The sequence below is a fragment of the Camellia sinensis genome, chromosome 4 (assembly GCF_055761805.1).
Source record: "Camellia sinensis isolate YWXY chromosome 4, ASM5576180v1, whole genome shotgun sequence".
NCBI lineage: Eukaryota > Viridiplantae > Streptophyta > Magnoliopsida > Ericales > Theaceae > Camellia > Camellia sinensis.
In genome coordinates this window covers 48,598,902-48,622,783 of record NC_138964.1, presented here as the reverse complement: position 1 = coordinate 48,622,783, position 23,882 = coordinate 48,598,902, and the positions used below count along the sequence as shown (strand labels likewise).

Below are 23,882 nucleotides of genomic sequence, written 5' to 3'. Positions count from 1 at the left end.
AGGATACACTCATTTTTTTATATTTTTAATCTACTATGGGATATAAAATAATGTTATCAAAAAGGCATTTTACTCATTTTATAGCAATTATACAACAAAATATATAATGATAGTGTTAAATACAAATATACAAGAAGTGACAAATGAAAAGTATCAAACACATATCTCACACCCTTGTCGAAGTGCTAGGTGTCCAATACGAAAAACATGGAGAAGCTAAGAGCTGAACCATTTTGCTACCGAACAAGAGTGGCTATGGCTATGGCTATGGCTAGGCAAGAGCTCGTCCTAGCCAAGCTATATGGTCTTGAACCATGGCTCACCAAGTGAGCATGGTTAAGGGCGAGGGTGGCTTGGCTCCGATGCCGACTAGGCATGGGCGATAGCAAGGGTGAGGGTGAGGATCGCTAGGTCACTCAGGCCGCTCCCCATATTTTGACTCAGTAACTTCTTGTTTAGGGCTGCAGTTAGGCATCAAGCGCACTAGTGCACCGATCTACCACATTTGGTGGTTGATAAACCCTTGCTTAGGCTAGGCAAATAACCCTAACGAATTAAAGAGAATTTGACTCTTTTTATTCAATACAAGATAGAATTACAGAACTTGTATTTATAGAGAAACAACTATTTGTTAACTACAACTTCTAACCTCCTAACCTAACCATAACTGCAATCTAACTCTAGTTCTAACAAACTAATTATTAAACTAACAACCTGCAACCTCTAGCTGAGCTGTACTACAAACTTATACAGCTGCTATCTTGTATCAACTATAAGCTGTTGCAGAGCTTTAGTGCTGCTGGTGCAGCTGTTGCAGGTGCATCTGTTGCAGAGTCAGCTTGAGCCTCATCCTGAGCATTATGCTTAACAGTCCCCCACAAACTGAGAGAAGTGGGAAACACCTGAAGTTTGCCCTGAAGGTATTGAAATCTGGAAACTGAGAGAGGCTTTGTGAGAATATCTGCAATTTGGTCAGTTGACGCAATATGACAAATAGCAAGTTTCTTGGCAGCAACTTTCTCACGAACAAAATGATAATCGACTTCAATATGCTTAGTTCTAGCATGGAAGACTGGATTGTGAGCCAAGGCAATTGCAGACAAGTTATCACACCATAAGGTAGGAACAGCCACAGAGACATGAAGTTCAGCAAGAAGCATGCCAAGCCAACTCAACTCAGCAGATACCTGAGCTAAAGCACGATATTCGGCCTCAGATGAAGATCGGGAAACTGTTGGTTGCTTTTTAGCACACCAAGAGATGAGATTGGGACCAAGAAACACACAGTAACCTGTGGTGGACCGTCTATCAAGAGCACTGCCAGCCCAATCAGAGTCTGAAAATGCATTGAGAACAAGAGGGCCAGAGGTGAAATGCAAGCCATGACTTAAGGTACCCTTGAGATATCTGAGGAGTCGTTTAACAGCAGAAAAATGGCTATTCAAAGGGTTTTGTAAAAATTGACACAGATAATTAACTGTAAAGCTGAGATCAGGTCTGGTAAGTGTAAGATATTAGAGAGCACCCACGAGGCTTCTATAAAGACTAGGGTGAGAAAAAGAAGAGTCCATCTTAGGAAGAACAACCTTAGTAGCCATGGGAGAAGAATATGGTTTACAATCATTCATGCCTGCCTTTGCAAGAATTTCAGAAGCATATTTTGGCTGAGACAAAATGTAACCTGAAGGAGAAGAAGTAACAGAGATACCAAGAAAATAGTTGAGTAAACCCAACTCTTTCATGGAAAAAACTGAGTGCATATGTTGAACAAGAGTAGAGATATAGAGAGGATCACTCCCAGTAAGAAGGATATCATCTACATAAACAAGTAGAACAGTAATGGAAGTAGAGGTGTGTTTGACAAACAAAGAGGAGTCACAATGACTAGGAACAAAATCATGAGAAAGAAGAAAAGAAGAGAAAGTGGAGAACCAAGCTCGAGGAGCTTGTTTTAAGCCATAGAGGGCCTTGTGCAATTTACAAACAAGGGATGGATGATTAGCATGAATAAAACCTTGAGGTTGATGCATATAAACTTCCTCTTTAAGAATGCCATGAAGAAAGGCATTTGAAATGTCAAGTTGCTTAATAGGCCAATGAAAATGAAGGGCTAGACATAAGAGAACTCTGATGGTAGGTTGTTTAGCTACAGGACTAAATGTTTCATGATAATCTACACCCTCAGTTTGAAGAAAGCCTTTAGCAACAAGTCTAGCTTTGTGTCTTGCAATAGAACCATCTGAGTTTCTCTTGAGCCTAAATACCCACTTGCAGCCAATAGCTTGTTTATCAGGAGGAAGAGTAACTAAAGACCAAGTACCTTGGTTTTGAAGAGCTTGATATTCATCTAACATAGCAGCTTGCCAAGCTGGAGACTGAGCAGCTGCTTGATAATTCTGTGGCTCAGTAGAATCTGCAGATTCTGTAGAAGCAAGAAGACAAAGGGAAGAAGAAGAAGCAACATGAGTCTTACTCTTGGACCTAGTGATCATAGGATGAGGATGAGAAGAAGAGATTGGAGGAAGATCAATATAGAGAGATGAAATAGGCAATTGAGAAGAAGGAGGAGCAGACAGAAGTGATGAAGGGGCTACAGATGAAGGAGAAGCTGAAGGAGAAGCTGGTGTAGACAAAGAAGGAACAGCCGCAGAAGTAGGAAGAGTTGCTGCAGACAGAGTAGGTGCGGCTGTTGCAGATATAGAAGAAGCCTCTGTAACTAGAGGAGATACGACTGTAGATTTAGGAGGAAGTGATGTCCAGAAAAAGTTAATTAAAGAAGGAAGAGTAGGAACAGAGGAGGAGATAGATGAAGAAAAGCTAGAAGAAGATTGTTTAAAAGGAAAAAGAGATTCATCAAACACAACATGTCTAGACACGTAGATCTTCTGAGTAAGAGGGTCAAGACATCTATAGCCCTTAGTAGATGGTTGATAGCCAAGAAAGATGCAGGGAATAGATTTTGGTTGGAGCTTATGAGAAGAATAAGGCTTTAACCAAGGATAACACCTACAACCAAAAACTCTTAAGAACTGATAATCTGGTTTGTGATGAAAAAGAACTTCAAATGGTGTATGATTTTGCAACTTAAGAGTAGGTAATCTATTGATCAAGAAGACTGCAGTAGCAAGAGCATCAAACCAGTAAATCAATGGCATGGAAGAATGATGCATAAGAGTGATAGTGGTTTCAATTAAATGTCTGTGTTTTCTTTCTGCAACACCATTTTGAGCAGGTGTATGAGGACATGTTAATTGATGAACAATACCTTTTTGTTTAAGAAAGTTTTGAAAAGGAAGACTAAGGTATTCTCCCCCATTATCACTTCTTAAAATTTGAAAATGAGTAGTAAATTGAGTTTCAACAAAGGCCTTAAATTCCAGAAATTTTGAAAAAACTTCACTTTTATAATGAAGACGAAAAATCCAAGTAAACTTACTACAATCATCAATGAAGAGAACATAGTATTTATAACCAGAATAAGAGGCGGAAAAGGGGCCCCAAACATCTGTGTGAATAAGGACTAAAGGCTTGTTAACAGTAGAGTTAGACAAGCAAAAAGGTAATCTATGACTTTTTGCCACACAGCAGGATTCACACAGAGCAGAGTTATTATTGGAATTATGTACAGGAGATGAATGCATGAATCTATTGTGTGCTAAAACATGCTGAAATTTTTGAGAAGAAGGATGACCCAGCCGGAAATGCCAGTTGGATACAGCAGACTGCTTTGGACAGTTAGATGCAGCAGATTGCTTTGTACAGGAGAAGCAGGCTGGTGAAGAAGAAGATGCAGAAGATGATGAAGAAAGGGGATAGAGGCCATGAGCATAAGATCCTCTATGCAGCACTTTCTGAGTAGCCTTGTCCTGAATCAGAAAAGAATGAGAATCAAAAGTAACAGTACAATTGTTGTCCTTAGTTAGTTGATGAATGGAAAGTAAGTTGGAGGAGATAGAAGGAACATAAAGGAGATTGTGAAGTTGAAAAGGAAATGTAGGTGTGGGAAGAAGACCCTTACCAGTGTGAGTGATAGGTAGAGTGGAGCCATCACCGACAGCAACTTGATCTTGTCCAGAATAGGGATGATAAGAGGAGAAATTAGCAAGATCATTAGTCATATGACTGGTTGCACCAAAGTCAAGAAACCAGTTTGAAGAGGATGAAGGTGTGGATGCTACAGATGAAGGTGAGGCAGAAGCAATATAGGCTGTGGGACTGGTTTGAATAAAGGAGGATTGATGTGGACTATTCTGTGAACTATTCTGAAAAGATGAATCCATTCTGTACCAGCAGTCTAGTGCAGTATGGTTCAGCTTTCCACAGATCTGACAAACCACAGCATTATTAGGATTAAAGTTGGGCCTACCTCTGTGATATTGACCACTACCTCTGAGAGGACTACCATGCTGTGAACTGCCTCGGAACCTACCACTACTCTCTGAACCTCTGGAACCTTCTGAACTTCTGAAAAATTCTGAACCTCTAGGAGAGGAACCTCGGCCTCGAAAAGAAACGCGATGACCTCCTCTGTTACCTTCTTTATAGTTTCCTCTTGTTACAGAATAAGCAAATGGAATTTCAGCTGTATGAGTCTGTTTCAGAGAAGACTCAATATGAATAGACTCTGAACACAGTAAGGAAGACAAATCTTCCATGGAAATAGGATCAGATCGAGCTCTAATTGTGGTCTTGAAAGCATTGTATTCATCTGGCAAACCATTAAGAACTAAGAGCACCAGATCCTCATCGTTAACTGGTGCTGAAGCTAGAGCAAGCTGATCTGAAATGGACTTGAATTGATTCAAGTATTCTTCCATTGTTGAACCTTTTTTAACAATACGACTGAGTTTATTTTTCAACTGATGAATATGAGATCTCAAAAGAGATGTAAACCTTTTGGCAAGAACAGACCAGACTTCATGGCTAGTCTGACAATGAATAACAGAAGTGTAGAGAGACGAAGACAATGTAGCTGTGATGCAACTCAACAGATGTGAATCAATAGTGATCCACTGTGTGTAATCTGGATTCAGAACTTCTTTATTGTTTGAATCAATCACAATAGAAGATGGACATATGATAGTACCATCAACAAATCCAAGAAGCTTTGTAGCTTTCAAGATGTTATGAATCTGACTCTTCCAGACAATATAATTGGTTGAATCAAGTTTCGTAGGCACAAAAGCATTCAGGTTTGAAATTAGGAGTGTAAGATTTGCAGGTAAATAAGAACTTGAAGGTGTAGGGTTTGAAGAAGCCATAGCAATATCGCCAAAATATCTCAAAGGATTTCTGCTCGCAAGAGCTTAATGGCTCTGATACCATAAAGAGAATTTGACTCTTTTTATTCAATACAAGATAGAATTACAGAACTTGTATTTATAGAGAAACAACTATTTGTTAACTACAACTTCTAACCTCCTAACCTAACCATAACTGCAATCTAACTCTAGTTCTAACAAACTAATTATTAAACTAACAACCTGCAACCTCTAGCTGAGCTGTACTACAAACTTATACAGCTGCTATCTTGTATCAACTATAAGCTGTTGCAGAGCTTTAGTGCTGCTGGTGCAGCTGTTGCAGGTGCAGCTGTTGCAGAGTCAGCTTGAGCCTTATCCTGAGCATTATGCTTAACACGAATTACTTAATGTATCAAGGCACTCCTGAGGGTTTACCATGTGAAGAGTGAAGACCCCGTAATGGGAGATGATGTGGCTCCTATGGGGCCGGTCACAAATATTTTCAGTGAAGATGAGGGGACTACTGATACACTCTGTGTGTGTGCGCGCGTGCGCTCACGCATGCGTTTGTGTTGGATGGTAGCAAGATGGAAGGTACTTAAGAGGTTGTAGGGCAAGCAAGGCTTATCCATATTCAATCGCAAGGTAATCTTGACAGTCTAGCACCAAGTGACAATTACCTCAAACCAGTTGGCTATCTACAACTTAATCTATCAACAGATTAGGGAAGGGGAAAAAAACACTTCACATAAATATGACTTACAGTTGTAAACGTGAACTGCATCTAAAGCAATAGAAGGTTACAAATGAACTCAACCAACTTCATGGTAAGATTCACTGCAGCTAACGGGAATCTGGTGAGGGTAACGAAATCTGCTAATTATAGGCTTGTAGTTCACAAAGCTCCAGATATATTTGTCGAATGACCCAAATTCATCTATGACCTGGCATTAGTAAAACCTGCAAAAAGCTAGTCGTAGCATAATAATCATAATAAGAGTATGAAGTGTGACATTATGGCATTTGTTTAACTTCTTTGGCAAGAAGTTGTTTAGCTGACATAATCAACAAGAAGACTATTTAGGTTACCATAAATCATTAATGAAATTATAGGATTATAGAGGTTAGACCATCTAAATTTTGTCCTAAACAAATCGTGACAATTGTATAATGGTCCGTACCATGATTCAACTACTTTCCACCTAATCTACCCAATCAGGTGATCATTAAAAATAAACTTTTCAACAATGACAAAAACAGAAGTGGTCCATAATGGAAAAGACATCATGGCTCATCATGATATTCTAGGCAAATTTTATTTTAAACTCCAATTCTGGTTGAACTTTAGTAACTTTAGAGAGTTGGAATATGTGGTGTAAACATGGATAACAATCTCGCAATTATTTTCAAACAAATAAATCAAAACTCATATAGTCTTAATCAAACTAATCGGACCAGCTATATTATGGGATCTGTTCCCACCATTTCAAAGAAATAAATATAAAATCTATCAAGCCAATTTTATGCAGTGTCATTAAGGCTGTGTTTGGATAATGGATTTAGGTAAGGATTTGAGAAGGCAAAGTAAAAGGTTAGATGAGGGAAATGTGAATGAAACATAAACTAAAATTTTTATCCATTTCCCTCGCATGTTTCAATTACGTTGGGAATTTACTGAGTAGCATCACGTTGGAATCATAAAATAGTATTTAAAAGGTGTGTCTTGTAGGGAAAAAGCTGGTAGCACCACGTTGTTCTGCATCATGAAGTTGACCACTGTTTGCAAGTGTCAACTTGTTCGCCATGTCCTTCAGGCACCTATCCTTCGATACCTGGAGATCGCCTTCGTGATAGTACTCATCTTGACTACCCTTCTTATTCCCATTTCAGCCCCTGGCAACATTATTTGTCTCGGGGTCAACCTCTTGTACTTCATCATTATTGTTCCCAGTATTACGACCCATGTGTTCCTCTTCCTCACTGTAAAGGTCAATCTCCGATCCTCACTTCCCGTTTGTTGTTGGCTATCTATTCTATACTAAGTTCTCATAGACTACGTCAAATTATGGGTGTTGATTTCCGACCACACAACCAAATCGGAAACTTAGCTGGAGAGCACGCGGCAGAATAGATTAAGCCAACCATCTGCTAACAAGAATATGAGAATATCGTGGCGGTTTTTCCACCCGGAGGCACTCCGATAATCAAGTCAATTAACTTATCTCTCAAAGATATCAAACAAGTACTAAATTCACTGAAAAATAAAGCGTACCTTAGACCCACATGGTGTCTTACTTTTATACCTAGCAGTGTCCTAGTCCCCTAGAAGTCTCACTTCATAGGACACAAACACAATGCTCATCTCGAACTCTGAGTTACATAGGAATAAACTCCTCGAGCTTTATCCTTATTCGGACTAAGAGTCTTCTCTTATCTAGGACTCTTGTACCTTACCCAAGTATCTCAGATTCCGGCATTACCGCATCGAATATCGGCAACGTCGCAATCATCTCGGCAAACATGACCCGCCCACATGGCACCTCGGCCGACATCTCAGAGGCACCATGGTCACGTAGTGTTATTCTCAAACTACCCCACATATATAATACAAATTAATTTTACATAATATTTTTCATATATATAACTACTAATTTGTAACAAAATTCCAATTTTAAATTTCTCTCATTTTTATTTTGATATTTCATTAGAGATTTAAATTATATATATATATATATTAACTATAGCGAAATAGAACAATTTCAAAAACAAATTATAAATTCAAAATTTAATCTGTGATTAGCGGATTTAACGGTGCAAATCAATGTGATTTTAACGGATTCGACAATATTTTATACAATTCTACCAAGACTAGGACTGGCAAATGGCTCCACAATATTTTGAAATTAAAAAAAAAAAAAAAAAAAAACAAAAATGAATGATCCCTTTAAATAGGAGAGACATAAGCCCAAAACCAGGCTAAGTCACGCCTTCTCCCACATGTCTACGTGCACCATCAATCTTTGATTTTAATAGTAATGACACGATAGTGAAAACAATGCTACAATCATTCCACACATTAATCTCCATCATCCATTCCCACTGAGGAATTACAAAATTAACACTGCATATATTAATAGGGAATCTTTAAACATAGTATAATACCAGTTCATGAATTTCTAAGTTCTTTCAAGTCAAACACCAAGATAAGTCCATGTTTGCCAAAGTTTTTAACACAAGGCACTGTCATTAAACATGCAAGGAGGTCCTTTTCATGTACAAAAATTGCTCATGTTGTGAGGGGAGCCCAGCAAACACTATCCTCCCCTGTAAAGCTTGGTTTGAACCGAAAAATGCATATGTATGGTGTTTTTTTCCTCCTTTACATCAACTGAACTGATGATCACTTTGATGTCTGAAAGCTTGGTTTGGTTGCCTTCCGCTTTTGAGCACTCTCAGAAAGAGACTATCAGATCAGTTAAAAATCACCCACTTGAAATAACAACCTTCCATCGAGGACAAATCGATCCATACCTAACTTGGGCAAAGTAGCATCTTCTTCTGGAAGTTGTGTAGTGGAACAAATTCGTGTTATTAGGAACAATCTTTCAATGGTCATCTTCATTTGTTCCTGGGCAGTTGGATAAGAGTGCTTCCATTGATTCATACTGAGAAATGGAAGAGAAACTATCATCAGTACAAGAAATATGGCAACCTTTGCAAAGATGATTTTGTGGTAGAGAGCATTATTGTCACTACTTACTTGACATCCACAGAAGAAGCAGTATTGATATTCCTCTCGCAACTTTATCAATATATCTTGCAAATCCTGCATTAGTATATGGTTTGATCAACATCCACCAGAAATGTACAGGGAATGAGCTCAAGAATCAAAAGCAAACAATGACGAGAAAGATAAAGACGCAGTGCACTGTTGTCATACTGTTAGCGCATAAATTCCTACTTTTGCTCGCCTCAATCGGTTTGTAATTCACTTAACTTGGTAGCATAAGTAGGTCTGTCTTGGTTTGCATACATAGGCGACCTCTCTCAGTTCCTTCCTCCCGAAACCACTGCCCCCTCAAAATCTTCGGCAAAGGTTAGTTCCAAGTTTCATATGTATATGTATATAGATATAGATATATCTTCACAATAGATATAGATACATACGTTCTGAACAACAATAACAATAATTATATTCAGGTCTCTGCCAACAATACCCAAATTTCCCAACCTTCAGACAAGAAACCCAAAACCCTAAACTGGCAAGAACAATGAAAACTCAAGAGAGAAAACGCAAGAAGAAGAGGACCGAAATACCCTAGCAAGCTTAGAATCAGTGATTCCCCAATCCAACATTGGTTTCAAGTTGTTGAAACAGATGGGTTACACACTAGGGTCCACGCTGGGGAAGGAGGGTTCTGGTCTTGCGGAGCCCGTGGGGCTTGAGATTCGACAAACTCGAGTTGGGATTGGTCAGGAGGACTCGAGAAAGGAGAAGAGGAAGAGGGAAGAGGAGAGGATGGAGTGGGAGAGGGGGAAGGAGGAGGCGTTGATGGAGGATTTTTGGTGCCGCCACAAAGAGCAATGGCGGAGCCGGAAGATTGTGGTGAATTATCACAAGGCGAAGGCAACATTGGAGCAGTTGGAGAATAAGGAGGTGGTGGCAGAGGCTGAAAAGGATGAAGAGGACGCCGAAAATGAAGAGGAGGAAGAGGAGATAATAGCCGAAGAGGTACGACCATATTTGTTTCTCGCATATATACATGATTGTGTTTTATTTGTGTGTACTTTAGCTAATTTTGCTGCTCCTATACATATAGTCAAAATAAATATGTTTTGATTTAAATTGTTCACATTGAACAGGAACTGGTAATCAAGTACCAATCTCCAATGCGCTTTGGTAGTTATGACATAAATGATGGCAGGCTTAGTAATACGTAGGACTTCTAATCCTACAAAATCGTGAGATATTCAATACCATACGAAGGTAGGCATTCATAATCCCACACATATTTATTCTACTAATTGAGTTGGCCAGTCAATCCAATGGTTAATCCCATGGATTATTAATCCTATCACTATTACTCCAACCAATCAAACAGGCCCTGAGGCCAAATCACAATGGGTTAACATCGATTAATTATTTCCTTTATTATATGTCATATATATGAATATTTCATTTAAAGATAATGAAAAATACAAACACAACACTAGTTTTAAAGTTTAAAATTTAAAGAAAGGGGATTAATAGATATAATTTTACATAGTATTTTTATCATTCGAGCTAAAGTTATTTTGTTTAAATTTATAATATGTTTCATGTGTGTCTAAGTGATGAACACGTCTTCCCTAAGTATCCAAAGTTTGTTCGGGTGTAAAAAAATTTAAAAATGATAGGATGTGTTTGGACATGTGTCCTACCAGTGGCGGTGTTTGACACAGACACACCACGATCTTAAAAGTGTTTGTACTTCTTTGCTTTTCATTGTGCAGGAACTCCATGGAACTAGAAGTCTAGAATTAGGTAGGCTACAACATGCAACCTTCAATTTCTGGTGAAGGTCAGGAATTGCAGTTTTCATTGGTATTGCATTGCTTCTCTCCATGCCCTCAATACACAAAGCAATCTGGGTTCTCAACAACATTTCCTCTCCTACGGCTCTCTCTCTCTCTCTCTCTTGATTTGTCTTTATTTTATTTTTGTGCTTGGGTACAAAGCAAAGCAGAATATCACTTCAATGAATGAATGCTTGAGAGCTTTATGAAAGTTATTGCTAACAGATTTAGGGTTTGACCTGGCACTTAATGCTTTGTCCAGATATTTAATCCAGAACCTAGTTTTATCAATTTGATCTAGTGCCCACGCTTGATTGTTTTATAAAACCTCCAGTTTAGTTGATGAGGATATTCAAGTGTGATTCTAAAGTGGCCCTTCTCCTACAGGTTCCCCTTTTCTCTACAATAACACAAATATTGCCTCCTCATGATCGGTTTCTGAACTAGTAGGGTTCTTACATATTTTATTTTATTTTTGGGTTAAAGTGTATATCTCTTAACGTTCCAAGATTTTTTTTTCCCAACTGTTTATTCCAATTTTTGTGTCATCCAATTAATAGCATCGCATCACACCCTAGTTTTAAATACGATGCAATTGGAATTTAAGGTGTAATTCTTGCCTTTAATTCCTGTTCTTCAATAAGACCGTTATAAAGATATGGTTTTGTTCTGCAAATGTCTCATGTTTTCTTAGGTAGGCAAAAGAATATTTTCTGATGGCTGCCTCTTTTTTTTTGGGGGGGGTTCTTTTTTCTACTTTCTCTCCCTTGGTCCAATGATTGTGGCTCTAAATGACCAATGTTAGCCTCCCCTTGCTATGAAGACCGTTCAAATTTCAACCAAATTGAAAGTAGGACTTGATAAGCTAGCTGGCATCTTCAAGTTGCAGCGTTTTCTTAATAGCAAACTAAAGGGCGGGTTAGCGCCCAATGGTAAGGCTTGCCATTAGCGGCCCTGTGGTGCAAGTTCGAGTCCCGGCAACACTCTCTCTAGAAATAGGGGTAAGACTGCATACACCTTGTCCTCTCCAAACCCTACTTTAGTGGGCCTTCGTGCACTGGGTTACCCTTTTAATGGACTTAATAATTTGGGCGATATCCTCCCCTCCCTTTTCATGTAATTTTCATTTTTGTAACTCCTTTTTTTTAGCTGTCTATTCATTATATGCACCAGTCTGCATATTGAACTGGGTGAAAGCTAGCTTAATCTGTATGCAAACCAAGACAGACCTACCTATGCTACCAAGTTAAGTGAATTACAAACTGATTGAGGCGAGTAAAAGTAGGAATTTATGCGCTAACAGTATGACAGCAGTGCACTGCGTCTTTATCTTTCTTGTCATTGTTTGCTTTTGATTCTTAAGCTCATTCCCTGTACATTTCTGGTGGATGTTGATCAAACCATATACTAATGCAGGATTTGCAAGATATATTGATAAAGCTGAGAGAGGAATATCGATACTGCCTCTTATGTGGATGTCAAGTAAGTAGTGACAATAATGCTCTCTACCACAAAATCATCTTTGCAAAGGTTGCCATATTTCTTGTACTGATGATAGTTTCTCTTCCATTTCTCAGTATGAATCAATGGAAGCACTCTTATCCAACTGCCCAGGAACAAATGAAGATGACCATTGAGAGATTGTTCCTAATAACACGAATTTGTTCCACTACACAACTTCCAGAAGAAGATGCTACTTTGCCCAAGTTAGGTATGGATCAATTTGTCCTCGATAGAAGGTTGTTATTTCAAGTGGGTGATTTTTAACTGATCTGATAGTCTCTTTCTGAGAGTGCTCAAAAGCGAAAGGCAACCAAACCAAGCTTTTAGACATCAAAGTGATCATCAGTTCAGTTGATGTAAAGGAGGAAAAAAACACCATACATATGCATTTTTCGGTTCAAACCAAGCTTTACAGGGGAGGACAATGTCTGCTGGGCTCCCCTCACAACACGAGCAATTTTTGTACATGAAAAGGACCTCCTTGCATGTTTAATGACAGTGCCTTGTGTTAAAAACTTTGGCAAACATGGACTTATCTTGGTGTTTGACTTGAAAGAACTTAGAAATTCATGAACTGGTATTATACTATGTTTAACAGATTCCCTAATAATATATGCAGTGTTAATTTTGTAATTCCTCAGTGGGAATGGATGATGGAGATTAATGTGTTGAATGATTGTAGCATTTTTTTTCACTATCGTGTCATTACTATTAAAATCAAAGATTGATGGTACAAGTAGACATGTGGGAGAAGGCGTGACTTAGCCTGGTTTTGGGCTTATTTCTCTCTTATTTAAAGAGATCCTTTATTTTTATTTTTATTTTGTTTAATTTCAAAATAGTGGGGAGACATTTGTCAGTCTTAGTCTTGGGTAGAATTGTGTAAAATATTGTCTAATCCATTAAAATCACATTGATTTGCACCGTTTAATCCGCTAATCACAGATTAAATTTTGAATTTATAATTCATTTTTGAAATTGTTCTATTTCGCTATAGTTAATATATATATATATATATATATATATATATATATTTTAATTCTCTAATGAAATATCAAAATAAAAATGAGAGAAATTTAAAATTGGAATTTTGTTACAAATTAGTAGTTATATATATGAAAAATATTATGTAAAATTAATTTGTATTATATTTGTGGGGAAGTATTTTGAGAATGACGCTACGTGACCATGGTGCCTCTGAGATGTCGGCTGAGGTGCCATGTGGGCGGGTCATGTTTGCCGAGATGATTGCGGTGTTGCCGATATTCGATGCGGTAATGCAGAATCCGAGATACTTGGGTAAGGTACAAGAGTCCTTGATAAGCGGAGACTCTTAGTCCGAATAAGGATAAAGCTCGAGGAGTTTATTCCTATGTAACTCAGAGTTCTAGATGAGCATTGTGCTTAAGTCCTATGAAGTGAGACTTCTCGACGACTAGGACACTACTAGCTATAAAAGTAAGGCACCATTGTGGGTCTAAGGTACGCTTTATTTTTCAGTGAATTCAGTACTTGTTTGATATCTTTGAGAGATAAGTTAATTGACTTGATCATCGGAGTGCCTCCAGGTGGAAGAACTGCCACGATATTCTCATATTCTTGTTAGCAGATGATTGGCTTAATCTATTCTTTCGCGTGCTCTCCAGCTAAGTTTCCTATTTGGTTGTGTTGTTGGAAATCAACACCCACAATTTGGCGCCGTCTATGGGAACTTAATATAGAATAGATAGCCAACAACGAACAGGAAGTGAGGATCGAAGATTGACATTTACAGTGAGGAAGAGGAACACATGGGTCCTAATACTGGGAACAATAATGATAAAGCTCAAGAGGTCGACCCCGAGACAAACAATGTTGCTAGGGGCTGAAATGGGAATAAGAAGGGTAGTCAAGATGAGTACAATCATGAAGGCGATCTCCAGGTATGGAAGGATAGGTGCCTAAGAAGAGATGAGGAACTGATAGACATGGCGAACAAGTTGACAAACTTGCAAACAGTGGGCAACTTCATGATGCAGAACAACGTGATGCTACCAGCTTTTTCCCTACAAGACACACCTATTTTTGTCAAATTGTATGATTCCAACGTGATTCTAAGGTTCTAAAACCTAAAAGGCAATTTTAAACTACAAATGTGTGATCTGCTCCAGAAGCCAAATAAGGAGCATTCAAAATAAAGACCTGTAAAATGCAGTTAATAAAACAAGACAGATAGAAAGAACATTTTAAGATATAGCGATCTCGGGTTTACCTTTGTTGTACAGTGATCCGGACATGTGTCCGTGGATGTTGGTAGTTGGTTATTATCGTGTTTACATTCCTTTTTCTTCATATTTGAGTTATAGGATGTGTTAGGCAGGTTTGTTACAGGTTGGTTGTGTTCGGGAGCCTAGTGTTGCTGCCCAGAATTTTGGACCTTCGCTCGAGCGAGGAGTTGGTCGCTCGAGCGAAAGTGGGGTTCGTGTCTGATGGGTCGAGCCAGAGTGGCTCGCTCAAGCGAGCGGTTGCACCTGGTTCTGGACCTGAGAGCTATCTTTCTTGGCTCGAGCGAGCTTCCTTCGCTCGAGCGGTTTGGGTTTTTAGTCGCTCGATCGAGAAATTCTTGGCTCGAGCGAGAGTTTTCTGTGTCTGGTCGCTCGAGCGACCAAGTCTTCGCTCGAGCGAGAGTGTTTTATATCAGCGGACAGTAGCGATTTTAAACATCACTTTTTCACTTCATTCTTCTTTCAAACCCTTGATCCGACACACTCTCTCTCTACACTTATATTCTCTCTAAGATTTGATCTCCCTAGAGTGTGAATCTAGCCTAGGGCCTTTGTTAAAAAGATAGAGGGTGTTGAGAGCTTTGATTTAATCTGAAAAAGTTTGGATTTGGAGCACGTTGATCTTCGAGTCTTCATCTCCTTTTTGGCTTAAACTTCAAGGTAGGGATATCCTACTCCTCTCTATGGATTTTGTCTTTAAATTTTGGTATTTTGAGATGTTGGGCTTGGTTTGGTAATTTTGTGAAAGTTTGGGGCTTTTGTGTAATTTTACAAAAGTTGGGGTTTTATTCATAATAAACCTGGATGCATGTTTGGCATAGAGAAATTGAATGAATGTTAAATCATTGATGAAAATGGGACCTAAGGGTTGAAATGGTAATTATGGATAATGACCTAATTACATTATTGATTAATTGGGATAATTAATGGCGAGAAATGAGGAAATGAAATGTTGATTGAATATCCATTTGTGCATTTATTTTCTGTTTAGAAATAACTGCTTTGGGCTATCGGTGGAGGATAGTCGTGATTGTTGTAGACAATGCATGATGATTAGGCAAACTGAAACTAATCAATGAAATGTGTCATGGAACTTGACAGTTGATAGAATGCATTAACTGTATGTATTGGGTGATTGTATATAGAACCATTGTGTTTGTATACGTTTTGTGTAGAGGAGGAGATAGGGGATGTACTCCGCGGTTTAGGGGATGATAGGGGATGTACCTCTAAACCGGATAGTGATGGGAGAAGATAGGGGATGAACTCCGTAGATACAGCTCATATGCTTGTCTAAAGAAGTGAAGATAGAGCTTATATGCTTATCTTTGTGATGTGTGGATATAGCTTTTATGCTTATCTGTGGATATTGTTGTTATACATATCTGTTGTAGAATGTGGATATAGCTTATTTGCTTATCTGAGAATGTGGATATTGTTATTATACATATCTGTTGAGCATGTGGGTAGTGCTTATATGCCTATCTGTTGAAAAAGGGGAAATGAAAAGTAATTGGGACTTGTAAGTCGTTTGACATAAATATATGATTTATGTGATTGTATCAGTGTTGGCCATCTATCAATTGCTAATCTTTTAGTCATTGTTCATGGTTGGTTTAGTATATTTCTACTGGGCTGTGGCTCACCCTATATGGGAATATCATTTTCAGGTACTGGTAGCATGCCACCTCCAAGGACATAGCTGGGAGGCTAGAGGCGGGCATACTTTTGTTGCTTAACTTTTGATGTATTACATGTAACTTCAAGCCAAGGGCTTAATGTGTAAACGAGTTAGTACTCTTTTGTTGTAACCAAGTGTTAACTTGGAAAGCTGTAAGCCCGTAGGGCATTTTGTTATGATGTTAACATGTAATACTTATGTAATGGAACTCTAAGGAATAGAGGAATGTGGTTAGTTTATATGTAAATGCATGTCTTATCAGATGGGTTTAATGTTGTTATTTTGAGGGCGTTACATAAGAACTACCAAATGCATCTGAAACTCTTAAAGTAGGATAAATTGAGGTCTGGTAAAGACAAATGACAGTGAAAATTTTGAGAGATGATAAAATAGTATCCAACAAAATGCTACTAATAGAAAAAAAAATGATTTCCTCCATTGCCACATAATGGAAATTTCCATGGGATATGGTGTAATGCGTGAATAAAAATATTATATTGCCTTTAGATTGTTTACCTTCAAAACAATGGAAGTAAAAAACACAAAAGTTGCATGAATTCAAACTTCTTAACCAAAAAGTTCAAAATTAGAACTTTGCACTTTCAATATGAAGCAGACAAATAAGATGAAATTAAATCACACATCTATTTGCAAATATACCATAGATCATGATGCATACAGAGAACTCAACCAATACATCAGCTATAGAGCAACAGGCTAAGAATTCTAAACAGATGGCATACCAGCTATAGTTTTACCGAGTAGTTTTCAATACTACAATGGCAAATAATGCTTTTTCGTAAAGTATCAAAAAGAAAACTACAACTATTCAATAAGACATAAATTAAAATAAATGAAATCTACTTTCTTCAGACAAGACTAACAACATAAAATGTCAGAGACATACTCATCACATATCACAAAAGATTAGATTCAGCATTAGTCACAGTTCTGGGCTCATGTTGACCCAAACCAAGCCTACGTTAAACAAAACATACGTTCCAAGAAGATATTAATAACACCATGGCACATATGATGCAAAGTGTTGCCCAATGTGGTTTAATTCTCAAAAACAAATTCAATGAAGTCCTACACCATAATTCAACAGATTGGCCAAGTACCTTCATTTTAATATATTAAACAGCAACATGAAACAAAGCCATGTTGCTAGCCAACTAAGAGCAGCTTCTTTCATATGTCAAAATATGCCTAGCCAGAAAATTACTAGTATTGATAATTTTGTCATGAGAAATCAAACATGAAATACAGTACACATACTTTCAACGAATCAAACCAAAAAGAACCTACCAGTATTTGGTGTCACCCAGGCACACATTTTCTTGGGTTGTAAGCTGCCAGGTAGAGCCTCCGAAATGGCATCAGATGCACTAATTTTTGACTTCATGGCCAATTGCTTCCTACGGACGGGCATACTATTTCTCGTATATATCCTACTAGTTGATGCACAACTATGAAACGAATCCGAAAATGCATTAGATGAACATGAAACATTGAGTGATAAATTAGAATGCAGTAAATGCTCTTGCCTACTAAGTGCCGACGGAATACTAACTGAATGTGATGGATGACCATTACTCTCTTCTGCCAATGCCACAACCTCCTCCAGCGAATTCTCTTCATTTCTCAGTGTCTTTATCATGGGTTTTCGTGCACTCCCCAACCTCTGTACCTTGTTTCCCACAGGTCCAAAGACCGGTCTGGCCTCCGAATCAACCACGTTCGATGATCTTACTCTTGGAGCTACTGACATCTAAAGAAACCCCTTCAGTTCTACACAAATCTCTGTCAAAGTTCCCCAAATCTTCCATATCCACCAGGCTTCAGGTTTAATTCATTCAAATGTTCAATAAACATAACGAAACCCTAACAATAATTCAAAACCCATCTTCTTCTTAGAGCTACCAATATAGATTTTGAGCTTTTTGGATCTCAAATTACCAAATTAAACAACCACCAACCCAGAAGCACACACAAAAGAACCCAAAACTCACCACCATTCATCCACCTCAATCTTAGAGCTCCCCAACAAAAGATTTCAACCCTCAAAATCAGCACATATTACACTTTTCACTATTTCTAGAACTCAGTGAAACCCTCAAAATCACATCAAACCGCCATTTCCAGAGAATTTAAACTTCAAATTCCCTCTCGAAACCCCCCAAAAAAAAATATATTATATATTGAAATCTGTCAAATGAAACCCACTTTTTGACCAAAGCTAGTCTTCCAAAACCCTAATATATATATATATATACATATCTTTGTTTATATACAGCCCATTTGTATATAGACAGCTGTAATAAATTATCAAGTCAATTAACAGTTTTTAATGGTATTAGAAACCTGTTTCAATTAATAATTTATCAAGTCAATTCACACCATATCTTGACCAGTTTGTAGTAGTGTTCATTGATGACATCCTGGTATATTCAAGGTCTGAAGAAGAGCATCAACAACATTTAAGGATTGTCCTTCAAGTTCTTAGGGACAATCAGTTATATGCCAAGGCAAGCAAATATGAGTTCTGGTTGAATGAAGTGAATTTCTTAGGGCATGTAGTGTCTGAGAATGGGATTGCGGTGGATCCAACCAAGGTGGAAGCAGTCTTAGATTGGAGACAACCGAAAATCGTGTCAGAAATCCGCAGTTTCTTAGGATTAGTTGGTTACTACCGAAGGTTCATCTAAGATTCTCCAAACTAGCTAGACCAATGACTCGTTTGACACAAAAAGGAGTAAAGTATGAGTGGGACAAAGCTTGTGAAAAATCCTTCCAAGAGCTATAGAAAAGATTAACTAGTGAGCCAAGTTTGACCATCCGGGAACGAGAAGTGGGGTACACTGTGTATTGTGATGCGTCTAAGGAAGGGTTAGATTGCGTGCTCATGCAAAATGGAAAGGTAATCGCGTATGGATCCAGGCACTTAAAACCACATGAGCGTAACTACCCAACACATGACTTGGAATTAGCGGCCATAGTTTTTGCCCTAAAGCAATGGCGACATTACCTGTATGGGGAACAATTTGAGATTTTCACAGATCACAAGAGTTTGAAGTATCTATTTACACAAAAGGACCTTAACTTGAGACAGAGGCGATGGACGGAGTATCTTGAGGATTTCCAGTTCACTCTCTCGTATCATCCCGATAAAGCCAATGTAGTAGTAGACCCTTTAAGTCGCAAGAGGAGAGGATTGATAGCTAAAATTTTCGTTAAAGAATAGGATATGGTTAAGACACTCAAAGAATTTAGAATCCAAGTAGAATCTCAAGATACAAAGGCTTACCTCGGAACCCAAAAAGTGATGCCGAAGTTAATAAGTGAAGTTATGGAAGCCTAGAGTTACGACCAAGAAGTAACCTACATTAAGGGATGCCTGGAATCAGGAGAATCTATGCTAGCTTGGGGGATTCACTCCGATGGGAGCGTGAGGTATCAAGGTAGATTATTTCTGCCAAATGACGAGTTACTGAGGGAGAAAGTACTTAAGGAATGTCATCACTCTGTATTTGCGGTACATCTGGGGGGAAACATGATGTGTCAAGATCTAAAAAGGCAGTATTGGTGGAGTGGAATGAAAAGGGACGTGGCAAGATTTGTAGCAAGATGTCTAACGTGCCAACAAGTGAAGGCAGAGCATCAGAAACCAGAAGGTATGTTGCAACCTCTGCCTATTGTTGAATGGAAATGGGAGCATGTGACAATGGACTTCGTGACTGGATTGCCCAAGACACCAAAGGGGCGTGATGCCATATGGGTAATAATGGACCGCGTTACCAAGTCATCACATTTCTTACCATACAAGGTAACCGACACCTTAGAATCTCCGAGTAAACTCTATATTGGAGAAATTATTCGATTACATGGAATTCCGGTATCCATTGTATCTAATCGTGATCCACGGTTCACCTCTCATTTTTTGGGAAGTCTATAAGAAGCCCTAGGTACTGAGTTATGTTTCAGTATCACCTTTTATCCACAGACAAATGGGCAATCAGAACGCACCATCCAAACACTCGAAGATATGCTGCGAGCCTGTGTAATGGATTTTCAAGGAAGTTGGGAACGACACCTACCCCTAATTGAATTCTCCTACAACAACAGTTTTCAAGCTAGCATCGATATGGCGCCTTTTGAAGCATTATATAGACAACCTTGTAGATCGTCGATTTGTTAGACGGAAGTGGGTGAAGCAAATCTGATAGGACCCGAACTTGTTCTAGAAACTACTGAGAAAGTCAAACTTATCCAACAACGGTTAAAAACCGCTCAAGACCATCAAAAGAATTATGCAGATAGGAGGAGGAGGCCACTGATGTTTGAAGTAGGCAACCACGTGTTTCTAAAGGTACAATCTAGGCGTGGGATCGCACGATTTGAAAGAAAGGGGAAGCTATTACCATGATATATTGGGCCTTTTGAGATATTGGAAAGGGTGGGCGAAGTGGCATACAGACTAGCCCTACCCCTGCAGTTAGCAGGGATACACAACGTCTTCCATGTATCTATGTTGAGGAAATATATCGCCAACCCGTCACATGTCCTTAATTGGGAAGAAATCAGTCTTGACGAAGATGTTACCTTTGAAGAAGGACCGGTAGCGATACAAGATAGTCGAGAGAAAAACCTTAGAGGCAAGACGGTTCACTTAGTAAAAGTGCTTTGGTGTCATCAGGGAATTGAGGAATCTACTTGGGAACGTCAGGATTGGGTGAAGGCAAACTACCCCGAACTTTTCGAAAGCAGTGTATAATTGAATTTTGGGGACGAAATTGTTTTAAGGGGGATAGGTTGTGAAGCCCCTGAAAAATGTATTTTCTTTAAAAATCCTTACGTTTGAATTATTTCCTTAAAGCCCCTTAGATTCTTAAAATTATTTCGAATCTTGCCAGTTAGTATTTTTTTTTTATCGGAACAGGAATATCCTAGCCGAATTAGGTTCGTTAGCCTAATTCAATTTAATTCTACATAAATAAGGTTCTAATACATGAGTTTAATTCCAAGTCCTCACTTCTTTTATTAATTTCAAGATTTGCCCCAAACTAGTACATGTAATTTTTATACTATAGTACCACCAAATCAATTTGTGGATCTATATATATATTGGGAATATCTCTATAGTACAAATGTTTTGAATAGAATATTCTCCATTTCCCTTCCCCATGGCCGGCCAACCTAGGGGAGTGTGAGGGATCAATTTTCAAGACTTGTAATCACGGCATTCTAGAAGCAAAAGTACCAAGTACCCCTAAATCAAGGGATTGTGTTCCCAACCTGGTTCCATTCAACTAGAGGCTAACTAAATCTTGTCTAAATCACATAATTAAGCCCCCTAATCACTCTCTATTCCTTTAGACTCCAAGTAAATCCAAACTTCTCAATCCAATTCCAACTAGTGGGCCTTTGTGTCTTTTCACACCAAATTTGCCTATATTTACAACCACCCTCTTAGCATAGCATACACAAGCAACACACATACACCTACATTCGGCCTAGAGGAGGGAAAGGAGAGCAAGAGAAAATTTTTGAGAGAAAGAGGAAGGAAGAGGAGAGCAATTTTGTTCAACTTGGCCTAGCCTAGCAAGTAAGCCACAATACAACCCTCTCTTTTATTCTCCTTTTTCAAATACATGCTCTTAAGGGATCTAAACATTGTTTTCAGATGTGTTTTAGTGATTTTATTGTGCTAAAAATGAAAAGAGTTGAGCCATGATTTTACTCTTCTTGTAGTTTCTCTTAATCGGTACAAAACTATCTTTTTCATACCAATCTCTCAAACTTTCCAAGGGCACATCTTCAAGATATATTTCTGAGTTTAATATATATTATTTAGCATATTTTCATCACACAAAAGAAATGAAAAATTTCCCTTAGTGGATCTATTTTCTCACAAATCTTCTTGTTTTGAGTATTGTGCATTAAAAATCTGTTTTTAAAGCCAACTTTCACAAAATCTATAAAAATGTAGAAAAATCTTATGGACCTCATTTTTATTCCAAAATCTTTCTTAAGAAGTTAGTTTTCAAGGAAAATCGGTTTCAGTGAAAAAGAGTGAGCAGTTTGTAAGGAAATCCGATTTTCGTAACGGTCGACGAATTTGGACAGCGTTGGAGTGTTTCTTAAATAACTAAAAATCTATAAAAGCTATCCCATTTCCAAAATATGTTCTGGAAACTAGATTAAATTATCTTAGAACTAGATTAAATTATCTTCGAACCATAGGAAGGCCAAGTTCGGGAAAAGTCTAAAACAATCCTTTTGATTTTAATCTTTAACGGGTACTAAATCTGAAATTTCTATTTGGCATTGGTATTTCATGCTATTGTGTTCATGAATATGCTTGTTAATATATATGAATGTGTCTTAATATGATATCACACATGCCATGGTTGTATATCATATATTTTAGCCCTTCAATGATGCTTACACTTATGCAAGTTTATTCTTGTTACTTGTTTGTACTAACCAACTTAAAACATTAATCTAAACGAAAACTTAATGGGGTGGCTAATGGGGTTTCGATCACATGAGTATTATTATAAGATAAATTTATGTCCCAATTGAATTGTTTGGCGGGGTGTGTTCCCTTTTAAAAATTACAATCTTGCGCAAGTAGTTGTTCGGGACCCTTGAACGGAGCAGTTGTATTCGGACCCTAGGTGGTTTGGTGTAAGGAGGGAATGGGCAAGGCCCTATTTTACCATCTCTTTTGAGGCCCTACAGTTGGCGCTACGCGGTACATAACCGCTGGTAGGCATTCGAGGTAAGGTCTGCAACAAAGCAGCAAAAGAGGGGGCATACCGAATAATCCGCATTCGATTCTTGTGGTTGGGGGGATGAAGTCTCTTTGAGGGATTTCTAGTTTACTAACACCTAACTTTGTAACCCTTTGCTTGTTTAGTTGAATATCATGCTTCATTACTTGTTGTCATATTTGTGATTGTGTATTGGACTGGGAAAAAGAGACGGGGTGTGTGTGTGTGTTTACTAGGCATTCGAAGCTCATGGCGTATCATGCCAGGTACTGAAGAAGATACTGCGCTAGGAGACAACGAACCAGAGACCTTTGAAGATTTCTGGCTATTTTAGACTAGCTAAACTCTTTTTTGTTGTTTTGTACAGTCCCTCAAAAACCTCATCTTTTGTTGGAATGTAATATTGATGGGATTTACTCTTATAATTAGGGTTATATGTATTATTCTCCTATTATTGCACGCATAATATGTTTATTTCATCAATTTAGTTTCCTATGTTGCTCTTGAGACCTTGCGTCAATGCCATGTAAGATCTGTCAAAAAGGTAGTTTACTGCCTAAGAAAGTTAGACTTAGAAGGGAGGCTAATTTGACTCCTGCAACGATCTGGGATCTTACTGGTATTGTCCATAGGACTCAATAGTGGCTTTCCCTTGCTACCACCCTTAGTGTAAAATTTGGGGCGTCACATTCACACCACTAAATAATACTACACAATTGCTCAGCCAAAAATTCTAATTATTTTTGTTAAGTTTATTGGAATACCTATAAATAAGCTTTTTATATAATAATTTTATCACACTATCATTTGAGTATTGAAGAGTTAACATATTGATTGGGATTATTATGCATTTTCCCCT

The 23,882-nt window shown here is 38.2% G+C and overlaps 1 protein-coding gene and 1 pseudogene across 6 annotated transcripts in view; one reads left to right on the top strand and one right to left on the bottom strand.

Annotated features, from left to right (window-relative positions):
- Positions 1-23,882, bottom strand: part of LOC114272242 (putative 26S proteasome regulatory subunit p27) — a 116,474-nt gene that overhangs the window by 1,868 nt on the left and 90,724 nt on the right. Inside the window, exons 1-2 of one of the 5 annotated variants that reach the window (XM_082924817.1) lie at positions 9,004-9,251; positions 8,775-8,908 (exon numbers count right to left, since the gene is read on the bottom strand). The exons of 1 other annotated variant lie outside the window; for it this stretch is intronic. In XM_082924817.1, coding sequence (XP_082780943.1) covers positions 8,775-8,907 — 133 coding nt within the window. In that variant the 5' untranslated portion in view covers position 8,908; positions 9,004-9,251. Of the gene's footprint in view, positions 1-8,774; positions 8,909-9,003; positions 9,252-23,882 lie in introns of those variants that run through there. 3 more of the 5 variants (XM_082924816.1, XM_082924819.1, XM_082924818.1) reach the window with 3 other exon arrangements.
- LOC114282092 (uncharacterized) lies at positions 9,144-12,935 on the top strand (annotated as a pseudogene). Its single transcript, XR_014365513.1, has 5 exons — positions 9,144-9,222; positions 9,281-9,339; positions 9,444-9,975; positions 12,216-12,281; positions 12,377-12,935. The product of XR_014365513.1 is annotated as an uncharacterized LOC114282092 (transcript).